Source organism: Trichosurus vulpecula, chromosome 2 (genome assembly GCF_011100635.1).
Source record: "Trichosurus vulpecula isolate mTriVul1 chromosome 2, mTriVul1.pri, whole genome shotgun sequence".
In the NCBI taxonomy this organism is placed as follows: domain Eukaryota; kingdom Metazoa; phylum Chordata; class Mammalia; order Diprotodontia; family Phalangeridae; genus Trichosurus; species Trichosurus vulpecula.
In genome coordinates, this window is record NC_050574.1 from 80,110,657 (window position 1) to 80,134,746 (window position 24,090).

Below are 24,090 nucleotides of genomic sequence, written 5' to 3' on the forward strand. Positions count from 1 at the left end.
TAGACCCCTCCTCTGGCCACCCCAGACCACCCCTCAATCCCTCCCACAACCTTTGTGTATATAATCTCCATCTTGCCTCCATGAAGGTGGTCAGATCCAATCTAGCTCAGATTGGTCTGGCCCGCTTTCCTTACAGGCGTCGCAAGAGATGGGATCTCTGGGGGCAGGCCTATGTGGCTAACTCTTAATAAACTTTCTTTTCCCTTGGCTGAGAAGGCTTGAGTCGAATTCTTTCGGCAGCACCCAGTGTTTCTGTACTTTGGGGTGTCGAGCACCTCTCACCCCAAACCCTCATCACACACACTATATATATACTTACACACACACACACACACACACACACACACACACACACACACATACACACACAAGAAATGTTTAAAAATCAAGAAATAGGCCTCTCCGAGCTCCAGCCCCGCGACTGGTAACATGGCTAAACGCACCAAGAAGGTTGGAATTGTTGGTAAATATGGAACACGTTATGGTGCATCCCTCAGAAAAATGGTGAAGAAAATTGAAATTAGCCAGCATGCCAAGTATACCTGCTCCTTCTGTGGCAAGACCAAAATGAAGAGACGGGCCGTGGGTATCTGGCATTGTGGATCCTGTATGAAAACTGTAGCTGGTGGTGCATGGACCTACAATACCACCTCTGCAGTCACAGTCAAATCTGCCATCAGAAGACTGAAGGAATTGAAAGACCAGTAAAATCTTCTTATCAAATACCTGTAGCCCATAGTCCAACAATAAATGGGTTAATTTATGGAATAAAAATAAAAAAAAAAATCAAGAAATAGGGAAATAGGCAAGTGGAAAAATTCTGAGGCCATGAGGGTCTGATGTCTCAGCCTCTGGGAAAGTTTACCCTAAAACTTTTTGTCCTTTCTTCTGGTTCTGGTTTAAAGATTTGCTCAGTAAGAATAGCGTCACTGTGACCTGCTTTCCTATACTGTAAAAGTACTGTAGAAGAATGGAGAGGGTCTCTCCCTCCCCTTATCCTGTTCTCCTCCTTTAGATTTATAGATGTTACCTCACTTGTAATCATTAACTAAAGGAATGGGAATTGGAGTTTCTGTGCCTTGATTTCCTGGTTCTTTGTCTAGCTTTCGTGTTCAGATTGTAAGCCCACCTCCCAGCCAATGGTGAGAAGGGTCAGAGGTGGGTGGGAATTCTCTTGTGTTAGGTATAATTATTGGTGCTTTGCCTTTTGTAAAGCACCTCCCTTGCTAGATCTGTTCTGGCAGAGGACAGCCTGTTCTCATGAGAATTGAATAAAATTTATTTCTGTTCCCACCCTGAGATGGCTCCTTATTATAAATTAACTTTTTAATTGGTGAGGGTCTTTCATCCCACACACTTATTTTTATTCTATTTTATTAGATATTTGGGTCATTATTCCAGCCTGTCAAAAGTTTTTTAGACCCTGATTTTGTTATCTAAGATATTAACTATCCCTCTCAGCTTCACCACATCTAAATTTAAGAGACAATGTAGAACTGTAGATCAAGGGCTGCACTTGGAAGACATGGATTCAAATCCTGTCTCTGACATTTATTCTATCCAGGCACAGTGGATAGAACACAGGGCCTGTAGTCAAGAGTCAGGAAAACTCATCTTCCTAAGTTCAAATTTGACTGTGTACACTAACTAGTTATGGTAAACTGGGTGAGCTACTTAACCGTGTTTGCCTCAGTTTCCTCATCTGTAAAATGAACTAAAGAAAGAAAGGGCAAACCACTGTAGTATCTTTGACAAGAAAACCCCAAATGGGCTTTCAGAGAGTTGGACAGGACTGAAAAATGGCTAAACAAGAACAACAAAACTGTGATTGTAAAAGCCACAGAATAAATGACTTAACCCCAGTGCCTCAGGCAGCTGCTCAGGATTTATTTGCTAGTCATCTAAACTCAGATTTAGTTCTGGCTTCTGCACAGCGGTGATGAGGTTCAAATGAGATGACTTAGGCAAAGCAACCAAACAAACATAAAAAAGATGCTTTATAAATATTTGTTGAATTGACAACGCTGCTGAGGCCTCTGCTACTGCAATGAAAGCCATTGCGACCTCTCTCCACCAGTCTCTAAGCGAGAGCCCCAGGAGGGGCCAAGGTGTTTCAGCTTAGTATCTCTCAGAAACCAGGAGGACACAAATCTCTGGGCCTAGGACAGCTCCCTTTTGGGGGGAAGGGTCAGTCAAGAAGCACCTATTAATCACCTACTATGTGCCAGTTACTGTGCTAAGCACTGGAGGTACAAAGACATATATGTGTGTATGTATGTATATATGCGTACCAATATATGCACACATTTATATATTTGCGCGTACACACACACACACACACACACACACACACACACACGGCCTCCAGCTGGGCAGAGAATGAAGCTTGTGCGGATGACGTTTGTCCTTTGTTTTTATAGAGGACCAGTGACAGCCTGGGGTGATGCTTCGGCTTGCTCCTGAATTGGATTTAAGTGAGGCAGAGTTGCATGAAGTCATCAGCCTCACTCTCTCTTCCAGTCATTTAAGTCTGGTGGCAGGACAAAAGTAAAGATGGCCAGTGATGGCTGGGGATGCAATGGATGGCCTTGGCGCCTTTGATATCTGACCAAGCTCTACATGCTCCACAGTGCCTGCCTCAGCCGTCCTCTTGGCTGTTGAAATAAATTGTTCTCATCTGCCCAAAGTGCCAGGGAAAGTCTCCACATGTCTGGGGGTGGACATCTGTGTAACTCACCAAGGAGTTTGAGGCCTGTCAGTTACCCTCAATCTGGTTTAGCCTGCTTGCTGAGACAGTTTACTGGGGTGTGGCCCTTACACACGCTATAGCTTCTTGGAGCCACAGGGGAGAGCTGGGTGACAGGTGGACGAGTTAGTTCTCCCTGAACCTCCCCGCCTCTCCCCCCCACACTCCATGCAGGATGATAAGAACCCTCTAACATGTAAGGTGGTTGGGTTCTTTTTTAGAAGGTATTGTTGGCACACTGTCATTAATAAAGTTTGATTGCATGCACTGAGAAGTATGTCTAATTAGAGTTTCTGTCACACTAGTTAGCATGTATAACCAGAGAACCCATACTCACACTGTGGTTATAGCAATGAGGCCAGTGCCATTGGATCACAGGGTATTAGGGGTGAGTGAACTGTGAGCAGGCTGGAAAGGTAAGAAGGAGCCAGGGTGTGAAGGGCTTGGAATGCCAAGCAGAAAGTTTTGTAGTGAATGGGGGGTGAGGGTGGGTCAGACGTGCTTTAGGACTGAATGGAGGATGGACTGGAGTGGGGAGAGGCTGGAGGCAGGGAGACCAACTAGCAGGCTGGCTATTGCTGTGCTCCAGGCTTGGAGTCTCTCTCTGTATATGTGTATGCATATGTGTATGTGTGTGTGTGCATGTGCAGGTGTATATACACACATACCTATGTAAATCTAACATACACACACACATACATGCATATACGTATGCATACACACATTCCAGACTGAGACTATATATACTTATACATACACACATATAGATACAGATATAGATATATACACACACATGCACACATTTAAACATATATACATATATGAATATGCACATACATATGTACATACATGCATCCATGTATGCACACACTATATAGCCTATACCAGGTTGGTGGCAGTGTTAGAGAAGAGAAAGGGTGTAAGTGGTAAATATAGCAGATTTTACTGAGTTAAAATTGACAAGATGGCAATAGATTGGATATGAGGGAAGAGAGTGAGTGAAGATTAGAGGTTGACATCTATGACATCTAAATGTGAGCCTTTGTGACTGAGGACCCTCTGGAGACAGCTGCTTCACCTTTTCACCAGGGTTCAGGCTGAAGCACAGGAAGCCCGAGGGCAGCTCAGCTAGGCTTCCCTCAGGCATAGGGATGATCATTGGAGCAGAGATTAAAGCCAAATTCAAGAGGTTCAGGTCTAAAATTGCATGACTTTGTCGGAGGGGGTGGTGGGGAGGCATTGCTTCAACAGGTTTTTTTTTTTAGGTGGTTGGGAAAATAGCTCACTCATCAGCGGATTTCAATATTTTAATCTGGCCACCAGGAAGCACCCTTTTAAAGACTCCTTACCTGTCCCTCAATTTACTTCCAAACCCATTTAAAAAAATCAAGTTTGGAAACAAATCTGTTTTGACAGCAAGGGTTGCAACTTGGAATTTCTCCACAGGAGGGTGGCATCTGTCCATAGTCCCAGTCCTAGATATAATAATAAAGAGTAATAATATTTAAAAAAACAAAAAGAAGAGGAGAAGAAACTCATTTCAACATTTTATTCTGACCACAAGGAAGCATCTTCCCTGAGCTCCTGCCTCCCCACCTCCCCACTCAGTTAACCTCCAGACCATTCTTTTAAAATAACTCAATTTTAGAAACAATTCTAAGTTTCAGCCGCAAAGGCTGCAATGTGGAATTTGTCCACCAGAGGGTGATATCTATCTTCAACATAATAGTAGCAGTTGTAGTGATAGAAATAGTAGCAGTGAAAAGCGATGGCAACGAAGGAGGGAGTGATAAACGAATCTACTTACTGTTTACCCTGGAGGCCCCGTGGAAGACACCCAAGCCTCTGGCCTCTTCAGCTGGCTGTTTTGTGACTGTATAAAACCCCGGTACAGTAAATCATTGAATGAGTGAAATGTATCGTGTTTGTATTTTTGAGAGGGACAGAGTTGGAGGAGTTGGAGGAAAAACGATATGATATCCAGTAGCCCGGGCTTTTATCCATCCACTCCCCCCCTCTCTTTCTCCTTTCCTCCCCAATACTCATGGTTAGTTTCAGAATCCTGGCCTGTGTTAGAGAATTAGGAGGTCAGACCAGAGAAAAGTTGCTGCAGGCCACATGGCCCTGGCTTCATGTTGAACACCTGCCTGCCACTGCTGCTTCCAGGAGTTTGCTGGGGTCAGCAACTGTCTCCTGAGAGATGACACTTAAATTTTTAGGTTGAGCATTTGCATTTCAGAAATTGGCAATCCCTACAAATCAGGGCTTGATTTATCGCTTTGTTGATTGTCTGGACTTAAGGAAGTCTTAATAATGCAGATTAAACTTAAAAATGCATGAGCACACTCCTCCCCTCCTAGTCTTCTTGGACTGGCTCTATAAACTTTGTTTGAGGTTAGCAAAAGTGTGGTGGAAGGTTCAGAGAATGAAGTCATCACCAGTTTGGAGGCCTGATAACTGTTGTTTAGTCATATTTGTAACCTTGTTTGGGGTTTTCTTGGCAAAGATACTGGAGTGGTTTGCCATTTCCTTCTCCAGCTAATTTTACAGATGAGGAAACTGAGGCGAAGAGGGTTAAGTGATTTGCCCAGGGTCACATAGCTAGTAAGTGTCTGAGGTCAGATTTGAACTCAGAAAGATGAATCTTCATGACTTCAGGCCTGGCACTCTATACACTGCACCATCTAGTCGCCCCCTGATAATTGTAGGTTAGGATTAATTAATTATAGTAACCATAGCAACAACAACAGTAACTGTAACAATATGAGGGAAATGAATATTTTTTATTATATTAATAACCAGTTATTAAATTAGGATTGAAGCTTTTCCTTTCTATTTCTTCATTCAGGGAACAGGCCCTACAGGTCAGCCACTCACTCTCTGAAAGGTATTGCTGATAGATGAGATTGCCCAAATCCTCTGGGCACATGCTCCATGTTCTTCAGCCCTCCAACCCCACTCAACTAGAAGACCTTAAAAATAAAATCTTATCTAGATGAATTTTTCTCTTAGGAAATAAGTCCATGTCATTGCTCCCCTTTATTAAAATCTAGGGGAACCCAGTTTATGAAGGAGAAAACCATCCAAAGTGGTCTGGATAGAGATGGATTCTTTTGTCCAGATTGTTGGTGGCTGCTGAGCATCATGATCAAGTCACCTTCACAGCAGAAGAGCCAAAGATTTTTAGTCCACCTCCTCATTAATATATTCTCCCCCCCTCCATTAATTTTTCACCAATCTGGTAGATTTTCACCATAGTTTTGTCTTTGGTTCCCAAGAAAAACCGCTGACCATCAATTTATTGATTTTTTTGATAGCCCAATTAACAAACTGATTATTAATTACCCAGAAACTCTCTCAGGCTTCATTTGTCTCAAATAACAATGACTAGCATTTATAAAGACATTTGCTTACAAAATGTTTACATCCATCATTACATTTGAGTCTCTGGATACTCCTAAATCAGGGGACAAGGACAAGAGTCCTTCCCTTCTGCCTTTACACCAAGGGGAGAGAAAGGGGAGGGAGAATGGGAGGCAGAGGCTCTTCTGACCAGAAAGGGCCCAAGGGAAGCAGAGGGGTAGGGAAGGGGGCACGGGTGGGACAGACACAGAGACACAGGTGTAGGACCTCGAGGGAGAACACACTTGGTCATCTACAGACACACACTCTGCCTCCTTGACATGATTCCCCCCACCCTTCCCCCAGTCTCTGACCAAAATCCAGAGGCATTGACTGCTAGGTTTTGGGAGGATATGACAGCAGAGGAAATAAATATGTTAGCTTTGAAAAGCCTAGCCAGGCAGGGAAGAACCAGGGATAGTTTTTCTCTGAGATGGGGACCCCAGAAAAGCCTTGAAATGCCACTGGAAATGGAACCTCCCAGGTCTCTTAAAAGGTGTGAGGCCCAATGAGAGGTTAGAAAGAAGGTGAGTCAGGCCCATCAGACCGCTATTCCTTGAATTTTCTTAGGCCTCCGAGTTTCCCAGGCCTCCCTCAGACTGCTGAGACTTGTGAGATCCCTGGGCCCCTAGAGCACCTGAAACCAACACAGATACTGAGAAGTGGAACGCACTTGAGAGACACTTGAGAGTTCAACCCACTCTGAGCAAAAATCTCTGTAACATCCCCAAGAAGTCGTGATCTAACCTCTGACTGAAGACCTCTAGGGATGGAGAACTCACTATAACCTGTGGCAGTCTATGCAACTTTGGGATAGCTCCAATTAGTATCCAATTAGTATTATATCTAACCTAAATTGGATCTTTTGCAACTTCTTGCCATGGCTGACAGTTCTACCCTCTGGGACCAAAAAGGGCAAGATATAGCCCTCTTCCAAGTGATAGCCCTTCAAATATTTGAAGAGAGCTATCATCCTCATCAGGCTAATAACTGAAATTTACATAGCTTGAAATGACTAATTTTTTCTTTCAATTCTGATTCATTACACTCCGTTTAATCCCAGAGTCATTACTATAAAAAAGTGATTATTTTATGCCCAGCAGTACACTAGGCTCTGGCTATAAAAAGATAAAGATAAAACATCTCCTGCCTGCAGTGTGAGCGCGCATTTAAGCTTTGCAAAGAATTTAAAACATTTTGTTTCATTTTATCCTTATAGAGACCTCGTGAGGTAAGTACTACAGTTATTATTTCCACTTTACAGATGAAAAAACTGAGACTCAGAGAAATTAGCTGATTTTAGCCTGATTATGATTGATCCAGGGGGTTAAAGCTCAAGTTTATGATGCAGTTCCCTGGTCACCTAAGGAATGAAAGGTCAGCCCACAAAGGCACTGTGCTCCTCAAACTTGGCAGATGGCCCAATGAAGGCTAAGTAATCACATAATCACACCCTGCTGACCAGATACATTTCCCTTTCCATATGGAGGCAACGAAGACAGAATCTAACTGAATTAGTATTCTCTCCTTGCTCAATATCCTTTTCATTCTCTGGGTAAATAAACTTCCTTTTGTTAACTGTTAGATGGTCTTTGAGTTCCTTGTTAATTCCAGTCTGGAACCTTAAACACAAGAAGTTCCTGCTCGGAGTGAATGTCAATAGTATCTGTTTCTCTTTTGGCCAACAACCCTGAGGGTCTTCTCCTTCCCAGTCTGATTTTTTTTTTTTTTATTAAAGGGACCATCCCTTGATTCATTTTTTTTTTTTTTACAGGGGGGAAGGCAGGGCAATTGGGGTTAAGTGACTTGCCTAAGGTCACACAGCTAGTAAATGTGTCAAGTGTCTGAGGCTGGATTTGAACTCAGGTACTCCTGACTCTAGGGCCGACGCTTTACTCACTGTGCCACCCAGCTGCCCCTGACTCACTTCTTAAAGGGGCCTATTTACTGAATGGGTGTTACCACACTCAAAGCGAGAACCTGAAAAAGCCTTAGCCTGAAAGGGCCAGGGTCTCCCGTTGCATCCTGGGCCATTTCCAGTTGTCCTGGTGAATATCTGGTCACTAGGTTAAGATAGCTCTAGAGGAGAAAGTGAGGCTGGTGACCTTGCACAGCCCTCCCTCACTTAAATCAAACTCAACTGCAGGTCATATCATCATCTCCCTGACATCATGGTTCTTCTTCCAGAATGATGGACAAAACATGACCTGTTAATGTCTGGAATTTATCTGAGATTTACATATCATAGGACCAAAAGGTCCTATGGGGTTAATATATAACACAGATTGTAAATTACGCTCCTTTATCTTTGGGATGGCCAATATGTAACTTCCAGGTTCTCCTTTGTAATCTCCCTGCTATTGCCCCTTTATACTAACTACTTATAAACTTTCTATACTGATTAGAAGGGGCTGGGGGTGGTCAAAGAGACCCTAACAAGATGCAATATTAACACACACATGACCAGGAGGAGGAGGAGGGACACTCTTTGGCACTCATCGTCACATCTAGACCCTCCCGTTGTTGCCATCACTCAGAAATCTTTCCTCCTTTGAGGTTCACCCTATATAACAGCAGTTATTGGCTGTTATTTACTGCCCACTAGGTCATTCTCCATCCTTTCACAAGAAAGTCAATGCGTACCTCATAACCCCTACCCTAGCAATTTAGGGACATAAATATACATGTAGACCTTCCCTTCAGCACCCCATCCTCCCAGTTCATTAACACCTTCAATTCCCATTATCTGTACCTTCAGTCCACCCAAGGAAGTGGTCATCCCACATAGGGATGGCACCATATCCTTAATGTCACCAATCACCCTTCAATCAATTAATCCAACAGCAAACATTTATTAAATACCTATTTTATGCCAGACATTGCGTTAGGCAATGAAAATGCAAATTCAAAAATAAAATATTGCTCACTCTCAAGAAACTAATATCCTTTATTGAGAAGTAACGTGCACCAGTATAAGAATGCATAGAATAAATATGAAATAAAGATGATGTAATTTAGGATGAGAGGGAAATAGCAGTTGAGGGTGAGCCAGGAAAATTTTTATGCAGAAAATGTGCTTGATTGTAATCTTTTTTTCTTTTTCTTTTATTCATTTAGTACTTAATTTTTCCCCAGTTACATGTGAAAACAATTTTTAGCATGTGTTTTTAAAACTGAGTTCCAAATTTTCTCCTTTCATCTCTCCCCATCCCCCTCATTGAGTAGGCAAGCAATTCCTTATAGGTTATATATATGTAGTCAGGCAAAACATCCATAATAGTCATACTGTAAAAGAAAACATAGACCAAAAAAACCTCAAGAAAAATAAAGTTAAAAAAAGCATACTTCAATCTGTATTCAGACACCATCAATTCTTTTTATGGAGATGGACAGCATTTTTCGCCCTAAGTCCTTCAGAGTTGTCATGGATTATAGCTAAGTCATTCACAGTTGACCATCTTACAATATTGCTGTTACTTTGTGTCCAGTACATTTCACTTTGCATCAACCCATGTAAGTCTTTCCAGGTTTTTCTGAGAGCATCCTGTTCATCATTTCTTGTAGTACCATCATAATTAAGAACCACAATTTGTTCAGCCATTCACTAACTGATGTGCATCTTCTCAATTTCTAATTCTTTGCCCCTAGAAAAGAGCTTCTATAAATACTTTTTGGAAATATAAGTCCTTTTCCTTTTTTTAAAAATTTCTTTGGGATACAGACCTAGTAGGGTATTGCTATGTCAAAGGGCATGCATGGTTTTATAATCCTTTGGACATAGTTCCAAATTGCCTGATAGAATGGTTTAATTAATTCACAACTCCGACAACAGTACATTAATGTCTCATTTTTTCCATATCCCTTTTAACATTTGTCATTTGCCTTTTCTGTTCTATTAGCTAATCTAATAGGATGAAGTAGTTTCTCAGAATTATTTTAATTTTCATTTCTCTAATCAGTAGTGAGTTAGAATATTTTTATATGGCTGTAGATAGCTTTAATTATTTCATCTGAAAACTGGTTATATCTTTTGATCATTTATCATTTTTTCCATGTTAATATGTGGTTTTCTTTTTTTTATTATTTAGTAATTTTAGTTTTCAACATTGATTTCCACAAGATTTTGAGTTACAAATTTTCTCCCCATTTCTACCCTCCCTCCACCCCAAGATGGCATATATATTGATTGGCCCTTTCCCCAGTCTGCTCTCCCATCTGTCACTCCACTCCCCCAAGCCCCTTATCCCCTTTCCCCTTACTTTCTTATAGGGCAAGATAGATTTCTATACCCCATTGCCTGTATATCTTATTTCCCAGTTGCATGTAAAAACAACTCTTTTTTTGAGCATTTGTTTTTAGAATGGCTTTGACCTCCAGAAAATCATATTCCAAGTCCTTCGATCGATCCCTTAATGTAGAAGCCGCTAGATCTTGTGATATCCTGGTTGTGTTTCCACAATACTCAAATTGTTTCTTTCTGGATGCTTGCAGTATTTTCTCCTTGACCTGGGAACTCTGGAATTTGGCTACAATACTCCTAGTAGCTTTCTTTCTGGGATCATTTTCAAGAGGTGATCGGTGCATTCTTTCAATTTTTATTTTACCCTCTGGTTCTAGAATATCAGGGCAGTTTTCCTTGATAATTTCTTGAAAGATGATGTCTAGGCTCTTTTTTTGATCATGGCTTTCAGGTAGTCCAAAAATTTTTAAATTCTCTCTCCTGGATCTATTTTCCAGGTCAGTGGCTTTCCCAATAAGATATTTCACATTGTCTTCCATTTTTTCATTCTTTTGGTTCTGTTTTATAATATCCTGATTTCTCATAAAGTCACTAGCTTCCACTTGCTCCAATCTAATTTTTAAAGTAGTATTTTCTTCAGTGGTCTTTTGGACCTCCTTTTCCATTTGGCTAATTCTGCCCTTTAAGGCATTCTTCTCCTCATTGGCTTTTTGGAGCTCTTTTGCCATTTAAGTTAGTCTATTTTTTAAGGTGTTATTTTCTTCAGTATTTTTTTAGGTCTCCTTTAGCAAGTCATTGACTTGTTTTTCATGGTTTTCTCACATCCTTCTCATTTCTCTTCCCAATTTTTCCTCTACTTCTCTTACTTGCTTTTCCAAATCCTTTTTGAGCTCTTCCATGGCCTCAGACTAATTCCTGTTTTCCTTGGAGGCTCTTTGACTTTGTTGACTTCTTCTGGCTATGTTTTGATCTTCTTTGCCACCAAAAAAAAAAAAATTCTGTAGTCTGAGTCCTTTTATGCTGTCTGCTCATTTTTCCAGCTAATTACTTGACCTTTGAGCTTTTTGTCAGGTATGACTGCTTTCAGAGTGGAGAGTGCTTTGTCCCAAGCTTCAGGGATTTTGCGCTGCTGTTTTCAGAGCTACTTCTATTCTGAGGTAGTATGGTACTCCTCTCCTGGTCTGTGCTCTGGTCTGTGAGTGCAAGTGCTCCTTTCTGCCATGTAGCTACCAGGAGATTCCCTCTCCACAGTCACTGCAAGATCTGTCACACTAGTGTTCCTCCTCCCCCAAAAATTGCTAACCAGGACTGTGACCCAGATTCAAGCAGGGCAAAGCAAGAGAATCCTGCTTCTGCACCAGCAAAGTGTTCCCTGCACTCCTGCTGTGATCTGCTGCTTGATTCCTCCTACCTTGTGGGCCACAGACTCCAGAAGCAGCTGATGTTGGAGCTCTGGAAACAGCCTCTGGAGCTTTCTGCTGGTGCTGCCAAGCCACCTCTGCCACCCCCGGGTTGGGGCTGGACCGCACACTTTTCTCACCCAGATCCAGCAGTTTTCCCATTGACCTGCTCCATGGTCTTTGGCATTTATGGGTTGAGAAGTCTGGTAACTGCTACAGCTCGCCCAATCTTCTCTGCTGATTCTCCTCTGCATCTGGTCTGGCATGGACCATGCTGGGCTGCATTCTGCTCCCATTATAGCATGGTAGACCCTTCCCAGTGACCATCCAGGTTGTCCTGGGCTGGAGACCTGCTTCCCTCTGTTATTTCATGGGTTTTGAAGCTCTAGAATTTGTTCAGAGTCATTTTTTACAGGTGTTTGGAGGGATTTGGGGGAGAGCTTAAGTGAGTCCCTGTTTTCCAGCTGCCATCTTGGCTCTACCCTGCCTTGATCATTTATCAATTGGGGAATGGGTTTTATTTTTATACATTTGACACAATTCTCGATATGTTAGAGAAATGAGGTCTTTATCAGAGAAACTTGCTTCAATTTTTTTTCACGATTACTATCGCTAACTGTATTTCTCTCCATCCTATCCCCCCATCCCTGTTTATTCTATTGTTTCTCTCCTTTTGCCCTGTCTCTCTTGAGTGTAATCTTGAAGGAAGTCACCCTTATGCCTCCCTGCTAGTGCCTTCCCACCTCACCCCCCAATACCTTGCATTTGTTTTGTCTATTCTGTACGTACTTGTGAGATAGGGAAGTCCCTTTAATATGTTGGACTGGTACCAGCAGGGACTACCCTATGGAGCATTCATAAGGATGGATCTGAGTTGCTTTCAGTGACACATGTGCTTTGATTTCTTATTAAAAAGTAAGTGTGGTTTGGGGAAGCTAGGTGATGCAGTAGATCAAGTGCTGGGCCTGGAGTCAGGAAGACATCTTCCTGAGTTCAAATCTGGCCTCAGGCACTTACTAAATGTGTCACTCTGGGCAAGTCATTTAATCCTGTTTGTCTCAGTTTCCTCATGTGTAAAATGAGCTATAGAAGGAAATGGAAAATCACTCCACTATCTTGGCCAAGAAAATCTCAAATGGGGTCACAAAGAATCAGATATGACTGTAAAACAACTGAAGTGGGTTCATTGATTGAAGGAGGCAAGGTGGCCTGGGGAACTCAGAGCCTGATTGCTTAAATCAGCCCCAGGGCCCTAGCTCTAGGGCCTCAGCCTGAGATATTCCCTTGGGCACCCAAAGACCTCAACAGGCAGGGTGGTAGAGATGAAAGGTAGCCAGATTGAGCTTGGAGATGTGACATTACACAACATGCATGCATTGAATACGTTATCCAACTATATTTCCAGTCATCTAAAAAAAATGTTCTGTGAGGACATGTTAGAGGTTGTAGGCAAAACTTATTCATTTCAAGGATATTGTAGTAAGTGCAGATCATTCCCAGAATCAGAAGAGATTTTAACATCATGACACCAAGGTGGTTTTCACCATACTGAAGGTTATAAATAGGAACCATCAAAAATACACATCTTAAATATCAGTGAAAAAAGATGGCACTCTGAATAGCTAACATATCTAGATAAGCAAGAAGTCAGAAAGTGACTTCTATGGGAAATTCGTTTTTGAGATCATTGAGCTGAAGAAAAACTATAACAAGAAGAAAGAGCCAGTAGATATTAATGTACTACAGAAAACATCCAAGTACTGTGTTCTGTAGTATGGTTGACTCTGCTCCTACTCTCTTGCAAGGCCAGGCCTATTACATTCCACTCCCCACCCCTCCAAGGTTTTCAGGAAGTAAGGGATTGGGGTCATCTCTTTTTCAGACATTGACTCAAGTCTCTACCACCTAAGTGTCTCTTCCTCCCTTCTCCCTGCAAGGTTAGTGACTAGCTCCTTAGTTCCATTTAACCACTTAGCCAAATATCTTGTCCTCTAATTCAGAAACAAATTTTGTGTATTTTGGGAGTTAAAAAAATACAAAGCAATATTTGGGATACTTCATCCCCTGAAACATTGTCTTATATTCCATCTCTCAACCCATCTGAAATATTTCTCAAAATCTTGGATCATTGTTAACCTTGTAAGAAATGTTAAGCTTGGTTTTTTAAAAAAAATTTTTTGGGAGAGGTTTCTGGGAAGATGGCAGAGTAGGTCAGAAAATTTCAAGCTCTCAAGATTTTCCCTCACAAGAGTTAAAATAGCACCTAAGGGGAAACAAAGTGTGGGTAGAGACAAAGAAAAATAGGGGTACAAGCAGGATCTTCCTTGGACAGTTTGAGAAGATCTGAAGAAAAACTCCAGGACCAGGTTTGGTCCCTGCGAGGAGTAAACACCTCCAGGCTAGGTTCCGTTTTAACAAGTGGCAAGCAGCTTAAATAACTAGCGGCAAGCCCCAGGGGTAGTTGGTTTGAGAGGCTGCCTCCGTCCCAGCCACTGGAAACTTTCACCCTGGGATAGTGAGGGAAGTCATGCGTTTGAGCCCAGCCAGGTAGATTTTGGGAACCTCTGCTGATGAGGAACGTCAGACCCAGCTGCGCTCCGAAGAGCAGTGGGAGCAAGAAGGAACCAGCACATGCCTGGTGAGTGCATAAGCAGTGGGGCAGAAAGCCCCTGGCTGCGGGCACTTACAGGAAGTTGGAGGTTTGGCTTTGGTTCCAGGCTAGAGGAGAGAACTGGAGATTTGGGGCAAGAGGCACCATTTCCCAAACCCCAGGGTTAGAGGTATTACAAAATGAAGTTATTGCCACACACACACGCACAAAATGCACAGGCAAAGGAGAAAGAATCAAACCGCAGGAAAAAAAAAAAAAAAAAGAATCGAACCGCAGAGACCTATTACGGGAATAGAGATGATCAGGGTTCATCTTCAGAGGAGGATACTGAAGTAAAGAAACCCCCCAAAAGCAATGTCAAATGGTCACTTGCCCAAAACGAATTTATAGAAGATCTTAAAAAAGACTTTAAAAATCAAATAACAGAGATGGAGGAAAAACTAAAAAAAAAAAAAAAATCCAAGAAAAACAAGAAAGTAATGAAAGGAAGGTCAACCAATTAGAAAAGGAGATCCAGAATCTCAAGGAGGAAAATGACACCTTGAAAATTAAAATTGGGCAAAGTGAAGGCAATGAATTTATAAGAGATCAAGGAAATAATTAAATAAAACATGAATAATGAAAAAATAGAAAGGAAAGTGAAACATCTTATAAGAAAAACAACAGATTTGGAGAATAGATCAAGAAGAGAAAATATAAAAGTAATCAGACTAACTGAAAGTTACGATTAAAAAAAGAATCGTGGTACAATAATACAATAAATAATTAAAGAAAATTGTCCTGAAGCATTAGAACAAGGTGGGGAAGTAGAACTAGAGAAAATCCATTGAACACCACTTAAAAGAGATCCTATGAGGAAAACTCATAAGAATATCATAGTCAAATTCTGAAACCCCCAGCTCAAGGATAAAATATTTAAAGCATCAAGATTAAAACAATTTAAATATGATGGCACCACAATTAGAATTATACAAGACCTAGCAGCAGAGACATTAGAGGATCATAGGTCTTGGGACACAATATACCGAAGAGCAAAAGACCTGGGGCTTTGGCCGAAAATATCATACCCTTCAAATTTTAATATTATTTTGAGTGAAAAAATGGACATTTGACAAACCCTCAGACTTTCAAGACTTTGTTAAAAAGAATCCCCAACTTAATAGAAGATTCGACTTCATGAACCAAGAGAAAGATAAGGTACATACTAAAGACTGACTATAAGTGATTCATAAGAACAGACTGCTTACCTTTTATATAACATAAAATGTAAAATGGATGTCTAGCATTCTTATTAATAATTGTTGAGCTCATAAGAAAGAGGGGGATAAACCTGACTATGGTATAAATTTAAAAAGTAAAACCATTTAGAAACAGTTAAAAACAGTAACTATTCATACAAGAGACATGCAAGAAGAAGAAAGGATACAGAGGATTTAGATGGGGCAGGAGGGCTGGTAGTTCTAGTAACCTACTTTCATCGGGAATGGGCTTAAGAAGGAACAATACATATATATTTAGAAGAGTATAAAAGTCTTCTAAATTTAGAAGAAATAAAATGGTAGGGGTATAGTGAGGGGGGAGAAGACAAGGGAGGGATTAGGACAAGGGAGGGATTTTTAGAGGGGAGAATGAGGGAATAGGTAAAGGGAGTTCAGATCAATGGGAATGGGAGGATAGGGTAGGGATCCTTGGAGTGGGGAAGGCAAGTATTAGGAGGGCAGGGTAGTTGGTGGATGATGGGAATGGGAGGATAGGGTAGGGATCCTTGGAGGGGAGAAGACAAGTATTAGGAGGGCAGGGTAGTTGGTGGAGGAGGGGGGGTAGGTAAGTAATAGGAAGGCGATGTAGCCAGTAGAAGTAAAGTAGAGGAGGCAGGAGGGATAAGAAACAAAAGATATGTGCAAATATAAAAAAAACAAAGAGCTGGAATAGAATATGTTTGGGAAAGTACATGTCTATATATGCACGTATATGTGTATAAGTATATGTATATATCTGTATGTGTATGTATATATCAAGAAACATATCTAAACTATATTGTAGCCTTCTGGGGGTGGGGGGAGGGAAAAAAAGAACAAAGTTAAAAAGTGCACAGCAGAGAACAAAAGAAAACACAGGGAAGCAAAGAAAAGATGGACAAGGTGTATTATTTATCATACAGGCTTTCTTGAAATGAAAATTTATTTTTACATATTTTGAATCCTCTCCTATGTTCTGCTATGCACATGACATGCTTTTTTTCTTCCTTACTTTATATTTAAGTTTCAATAGTTAACATTATGACATGTTTTTGTTTCTTTTCTCTATTTTGTATTTGTGTTCTGGTAAAATAAAATAAAAAACTGTCAAAAAAAATAAAAGGAGGGAGAAAAAAATTTCCCTGTAAGAGAGGAGGTAAAAAATGTCATGTATTTTGGTCTCTGTATTTTTAAATTAAACTTACCTTCATTTGCTGATGAATGGACATGGTGGATAAGAGTGCTTGTCCTGGAGTCAGGAAGACCTGAGTTAAAATCTAGCCTCAGACATTTCCTACCTGTATGGTCCTGGGCAAGTCACTTAACCTCTGTTTGCTTCAGTTTCCTCAGCTGTAAAATGGGGAAAATAATAGCACTCCCCTCCTACAACTACTGTGAGGATCAAATGAGACTATATTTATAAAGCACTTAGCACAGTGTCTGGCTCACAGTAGGTGCTTAATAAATGCTTGTTGTGAGAAAAGTTCCATTTCGACCCCTACTTCCTTCCAATCAGTTATTGATCAGTTCAGTGTGATTCTATTGAGGGTAATGACTATTGGCAATTGTTAGCGATCTATTCATCTAGTATATGCATTTAGTCAGTCATCTAACAATAGTACAAGAATAAACATGCATTAATATATATTTTGCATAAGCCATGGGGGATAATTAGATAAGATGGGTTCTTATAGTAGGCCTTTATAGCAGGCCTCAAACTTTAATCTAATATTCACCACTTGTTTACCAGTTATGGAGCTCGCTTGCACAACCACAGAAATGCTGATAAAGATATCTCCATCCTGTTTTGCTCAAATCCCATGTCCAAACCCAACGTGGGTAGGATGCCTTGAAATTTTGGAAAGTCCCCTCCAGACTACTCTTTCTTGTTCAGCATGAACAGGTGACTATCTTATGGCCACTTTGTCAGTGGAGATGAGTCTTGCTTTGCCTGTCTTGTGACTACTCATGCTGATGCATTGTTTCTGGCACTCCTGGAGGGTCAAGAGGGAGGTATATCAGCCAATGGGATTTTCTATTTAACTTTGCCTTTCCTGCATGTTTGGATATCAAACCCCATAAAAGTAAGGCCCTGGGGAAAGGAGGCATCTCAGATCATGACAAAGATCTGAGGTCCACTTCATTAGAGGGAGCCATGGACCCTTTAATAAAGTGCTATTGGCATGCCTCAGTGGTTTCCTTTCCCCTTCACTGATTGTCTTGTAAACTAATCCTACCTGATTTTGATTAGTTCTAGTGGCATTAAGCCCTTTGTCTGGGCTGGTAAGAGGTTAGTTAAATCCTTATATCCCATCTAGTGTAAAGCTCATTAGCCAAATTTTATTCTCTTTTTTTTTCTTCCAAATACTTCATCTACTTTTGGAATCCTTAATTCTGGATTAGTCTGGACTTGCAAAAGAGTGGATGCCTTTATATAAGTCAATCTTCCTAAATAAATCCGATTTCAGGTTAAAAAAAATTAAAGAGGATATGTGACCAGAGGCTGCCAGTGGATCCTTTGGTCCCTTGAAAAAGGGCTGGGAGAACTATGCCCAATGACTGGAAACTTATCCAGGAGGAGATTCCACCTCAGGAGACTGAATAGGGGTAATCCAGCACTCTTGCTCTCTCGCCCTCTCTTTGTAATGTGTTGCTTGAGATTCACGCAGCCTCCCAGAGCTCCAGCAAAGACAAATAAAACCCGTAAGAGGCAGAGTTTCTAGGCAATTAATAATCAATTTATTAATTGGGCTAGCCTGTAATCAATAAATTGAGGGTTAGTGGTTTCTCTTGGTAGCCAAAGATGCCAAAGATTCTGAAATGCCTTAGATCAGATGTGTACCTTCTGAAAGGGAACTCCCCTGAAAGGTGAAACTCAACCCCAATGAGTGAACATTTAATGAGAAGGTGAGCTAAAAGTCTTCAGCTCCTTCATCTGAGAACTTGGCTTGACCATGAGACTCAGCAACCTCAAGGCATTTGGGCCAGGGAAGCCATTTCCATTTAGACTTCTCTGGCTCCTTCCCTCCTTCATGAGCTGGGTCGCCCTAAACTTTAATGGAAGGGATCAAGGACAGAAAGTTCCTCCTCCAGGCAAAGGCTCTCCCAGGATGGATTCTGTTTATACTTTAAACAGAAGTAAAGTCTCCTAGTTGGGTGAGGTCCCACCCAAGATGGAGGAGCAAGTTCTCAGAAGGTTAGGGTTATCTCAACAATCAACCATGTTTTTTAGAGAGTTGACTGACTGACCTACAGGGTCTGGGAGTTAAATGAGAAAATAGAAAAAGAAAAAGTCTGGATCCCATTTTAATACTTGGTTATTAATAAAATAGAAAAATGAGCATGTGCCTTGTGGGCTATCTTGTGGGCATCTCATCACTCAGCCATGCCCTTCAGAGACTGATTGACCTTTTCAGGAGTTGAATCTTAACAAAAACAGGAAGAAAAGGTGGATCAGAAATTAATAATTAGTTATCAGTATAATAGAATAATATTAATTTCTCTCAACAGACACACACATATGTACACATATATACATTTATTTATATGTTTGCACGTAAATGAAAAGATGTTTCAAATTACTAATAAGGGAAATTCATATTAAAACAACTTTGGGGTAAATTTATAAGGATGGTAAAAGATGGAAATAGTGGGGGGGTGGAGCCAAGATGGCAGCTGGAAAGCAGGGACTAGCATGAGCTCCCCACCGAGTCCCTCCAAAAACCTATAAAAAAAATGGCTCTGAACCAATTCTAGAACTGCAGAACCCAGAAAATAGCAGAGGGAAGCAGGGCTCCAGCCCAGGACAGCCTGGATGGTCTCTGGGTGAGGTCTATCCCGCACAGAGCTGGGAGCAGAGCAGAGCAGAGCCCAGCGTGGGCAGCGCTGACCAACCAGACCAGGAGCCAGGCAGAGCGTGCCCTAGTGCCCTGAATCAGTGAGCTGCAGCAGTTACCAGACTTCTCAACCCACAAACACCAAGACAACAGAGAAGGTTAGTGGGAAAAGCTGCTGGGGACAGAGTTTACAAAGGAGTTTGAGGTTAGGCCACCACCCCGGGGGGGGCAGAGGAGGTGGGGCAGCTACAGAACTACAGCTGCAGTTGCTTCCAGCCCCAGGCCCACCTGGTGAGAGGAATTAAGTGGTGGATCAGAGCAGGAGTGCACAGCCTGCTGAAGATCTAAGTCCAGTCCGGGTTGGGGGTTCTTGGGGAAGGAGGAGTGCTGGTGTGGCAGAGCTGGCATATCCCCCCAGGTTTGGAACGTAGTTCTCTTAACTCTACAAGCAGTCATATCCCGCTGAAAAACTCAAGGGTCAGGTTAGTTGGCTGGGGATATGGCCAGGCAGTGAAAACGCACCCAGATTCAGTCTCAGACTCTGGAATCTTTCTTTGGTGACAAAGAAGACCAAAACATAGAGCCAGAAGAAGTCAACAAAGTCAAAGAGCCTCCAAGAAAAACATGAACTGGTCTCAGGCCATGGAAGAGCTCAAAAAGGAATTGGAAAAGTAAGTTAGAGAAGTAGAGGAAAGATTGGGAAGAGAAATGAGAAGGATGCGAGAAAACCATGAAAGTCAAGTCAATGACTTGCTAAAGGAGACCCAAAAAAATACTGAAAAATATACTGAAGAAAACAACACCTTAAAAAATAGACTAACTCAAATGGCAAAAGAGCTCCAAAAAGCCAATGAAGAGAAGAATGCCTTGAAAGGCAGAATTAGCCAAATGGAAAAGGAGGTCCAAAAGACCACTGAAGAAAATACTACCTTAAAAATTAGATTGGAGCAAGTGGAAGCTGGTGACTTGGTGAGAAATCAAGGTATTATAAAACAGAACCAAAGGAATGAAAAAATGGAAGACAATGTGAAATATCTCCTTGGAAAAACCACTGACCTGGAAAATAGATCCAGGAGAGAGAATTTAAAAATTATTGGACTACCTGAAAGCCATGATCAAAAAAAGAGCCTAGATATCATCTTTCAAGAAATTATGAAGGAGAACTGCCCTGATATTCTGGAGCCACAGGGCAAAATACAAATTGAAAGAATCCACAGATCGCCTCCTCAAATAGATCCCAAGAAGAAATCTCCTAGGAATATTGTCGCCAAATTCCAGAGCTCCCAGATCAAGGAGAAAATACTGCAAGCAGCCAGAAGGAAACACGTTGAGTATTGTGGAAACATAATCGGAATAATAATTCAAGATCTGGCAGCTTCTACATTAAGAGATCGAAGGGCTTGGAATACAATATTCTGGAGGTCAATGGAGCTAGGATTAAAACCAAGAATCATCTACCCAGCAAAACTGAGTATCATGCTCCAAGGCAAAATATAGACTTTCAATAAAATAGAGGACTTTCAAGCTTTCTTAAGTGAAAAGACCAGAGCTGAATAGAAAATTTGACTTTCAAACACAAGAATGAAGAGAAGGATGAAAAGGTAATCAAGAAAAAGAACAAGAAAAAGAAATTGCAAGGGACTTACTAAAGTTGAACTGTTTTGTTTACATTCCTACATGGAAAGATGATGTGTATGATTCATGAGACTTCAGTATTAGGGTAGCTGAAGGGAATATACATACATACATACATACATACATACATACATATATATGTCTTTATGTATATATATATATGTATATGTGAGTGTGTATGTATGTATATATGTATGTGTATATCTATATCTATATTTATCTATCTATATATATATATGTATATATATATATATATATATATATATATAGAGAGAGAGAGAGAGAGAGAGAGAGGGAGAGAGAGTGGGCACAGGGTGAGTTGAAGATGAAGGGAAGATATCTAAAAGAAAATCAAATTAAGGGATGAGAGAGGAATATACTGAGAGAGGGAGATAGGGAGAGGTAGACTGGGGTAAATTATCTCACATAAAAGTGGTAAGAAAAAGCAGTTCTGTAGGAAGAGAAGAGAAGGCAGGTGAGGGGGAATGAGTAAATCTTGCTCTCATCAAATTTGACCTGAGGAGGGAATACCATATATACTCATTTTGGCATCTTACCCCACAGGAAAAAAGGAGGAAGAAGAAGATAAAAAAGGGGGAATGATAGAAGGGAGGGCCAATTGGGATGGAGGTAATCAGAAACAAACACAGGGCCAAGGGAGAAAATTCAATAAAGGGTGATAGGTTAGGAAGGAGCAAAATATAGTTAGTCTTTCACAACATGAGTATTGTGGAAGGGTTATACATGATACGAATGTAGCCTATGTTGAATTGCTTGACTTCTTAGGGAGGGTGGGTGGGAAGGGAAGAGGGGAGAGAATTTGGAACTCAAAGTTTTAAAAACAGCTGTTCAAAAACAAAAAAAAAATTTTAGCATGCAACTAGAAAATAATATACACAGGCAATGGGGTGTAGAAATTTATCTTGCCCTACAAGAAAGGAAGGGAAAAGGGGATGGGAGGGGAGTGGGGTGACAGAAGGGAGGGCTGACTAGGGAACAGGGCAACCAGAATATACGCCATCTTGGAGTGGGGGGGGTAGAAATGGGGAGAAAATTTGTAATTCAAACTCTTGTGAAAATCAATGTTGAAAACTAAATTAAAAAAAAGATGGAAATAATGAACGATAGAAGGACTATGAGAAGACAGGAAAACTAATATTGTACATACATATATATTTATAATGAATGTATAATGTGATATGAAATATATGGAATTTGTCAGTCATTTTGAGTTTCAGTCGTGTCTAACTCTCCATGACCCTATGGTGTTTTCTTGGCAAAGATACTGGAGTTGGTTTGCCAATTCCTTCCCAGCTCATTTTACAGATGAGGAAACTGAGGCAAATAGAATTAAGTAACTTGCCCAGAGTCACATAGCTAGAATTAGCTATTATAGATAAAGACATAGATAGATAGATAGAGATAGAGATGGTATAATACGGTGTGTATTTATGTGTGTGTATATACAATATACTATACATACACCCACTCCCACCTACCCAGACATATACTGCAAACTCATATATATTTATATGTATGTATGTATGTATGTATGTTCAGCTGTTATGGGAAACAATATTGACCTATTTATCAAGCTGGTGTTTCAGCTTTATGATGCAGATTCCTCTGCTTTCATCTCAATAAATATCTCTGTATTGTTTTCCAAAACAGGTCAATTAACTACTTCATTAAATATGTGTGTATATTATATACACATACACATAATATTATAGATATTAATATATCTTTCTTCCTATGTCCCTCTATCATTTCTATTTCGTCTTTTATCACCTTTGCAAATTTTCTGGTTAGGAGAAGATATCTCAATGATGTTTTAATTGGAATTTCTCTTATTATTAGTGATTTGGGACTTTTTTTTTTTTGCATGGCTGTGGATTGCTGGCATTTCTTTTCTAAAATGCTATTTGCTCAGGTCCTTTGACCACTGAACAATTGGCATAGGGCTTTTGGTATTATTGATGTAACACCTGGCAATGGTATGCCTCTGGCATGAACCTCCACACTTCCTCTGTGGTCTGGCTTACTCACTGTGATCTACCTCCATAATGAAAGATCTGATTTCCCAGAGAAAGACTACCCCTATGTGTGTACATTCTTCTAGGGCAGCTAGATGATGGAGTTGATAAAACACCATGCCTGGAATAAGGAAGACCTGAGTTCAGATATATTCTTAGCCACTTACTAGCTATGCGACCTTGGGTAAGTCACTTAACTTCTCTTTCCCTCAGTTTCTTCTTTTGTAAAATGGGCATAATAATGCCACCTTCCTTATAGGGTTATTATGAGGATCAAATTATATAAAAATTGCAAAGCACTTTGCCCAGTGCTTGACACATACTAAGTGATATGTAAATATATAAATGTTAGCTCTTATTGCAGCTATTATTATTACCACTAATGATGACATTCAGATCTTAAATATAATTTATTTAACAATAAGGTAAAAGCAATAATAATCAGTGAATCAGAACTATTCAATACAAAGCAAATGCTAGGATAATAAATCTATCACCGTCCTCACATAAACCTAGGTCACACTCTGCCATCAGCATTTGTAAGAGAAGAGTGGGGGATATAGAGAGAAATTTGACAAGGAGGCACATGGGTGAGGAATATCCATGTGCTTGGGTGTAAATCCCAATGATTAAATTATAAATATAATTGTTATATAAATATGAGAATATATTATATATTATAAATATACCAATATATCAGTATCTTATTTAAGATAATATCTTCTTTTAATAAAAATTAAATTATAAATCTCTTCTGTCTCAGGAGTGAAAGAGAGAGGGAGAGAGACAGAGAGAGAGAGAAGGAGACAGAGATAGAGACAGAAAAAGTGTGCTTTGGTTTCTTCATTGCTGAAATCTGTTATTTTACCTCTCTTTCCTTTCTGGGTTCAGACTATAGAGACTCTCTGAAAATTACTTTAATTTAATTTATGTTTAGTAACCGAAT

General features: G+C 40.5%; 1 protein-coding gene across 1 annotated transcript; it reads left to right on the forward strand.

Annotated features, from left to right (window-relative positions):
• The first annotated feature begins 402 nt into the window (after nucleotides 1-402).
• LOC118838519 (60S ribosomal protein L37a) lies at nucleotides 403-774 on the forward strand. The gene has a single exon (XM_036745837.1). It carries the CDS (start codon nucleotides 430-432, stop codon nucleotides 706-708), a length of 279 nt encoding a protein of 92 aa, XP_036601732.1. The 5' UTR covers nucleotides 403-429; the 3' UTR covers nucleotides 709-774.
• Nucleotides 775-24,090: the final 23,316 nt, after the last annotated feature.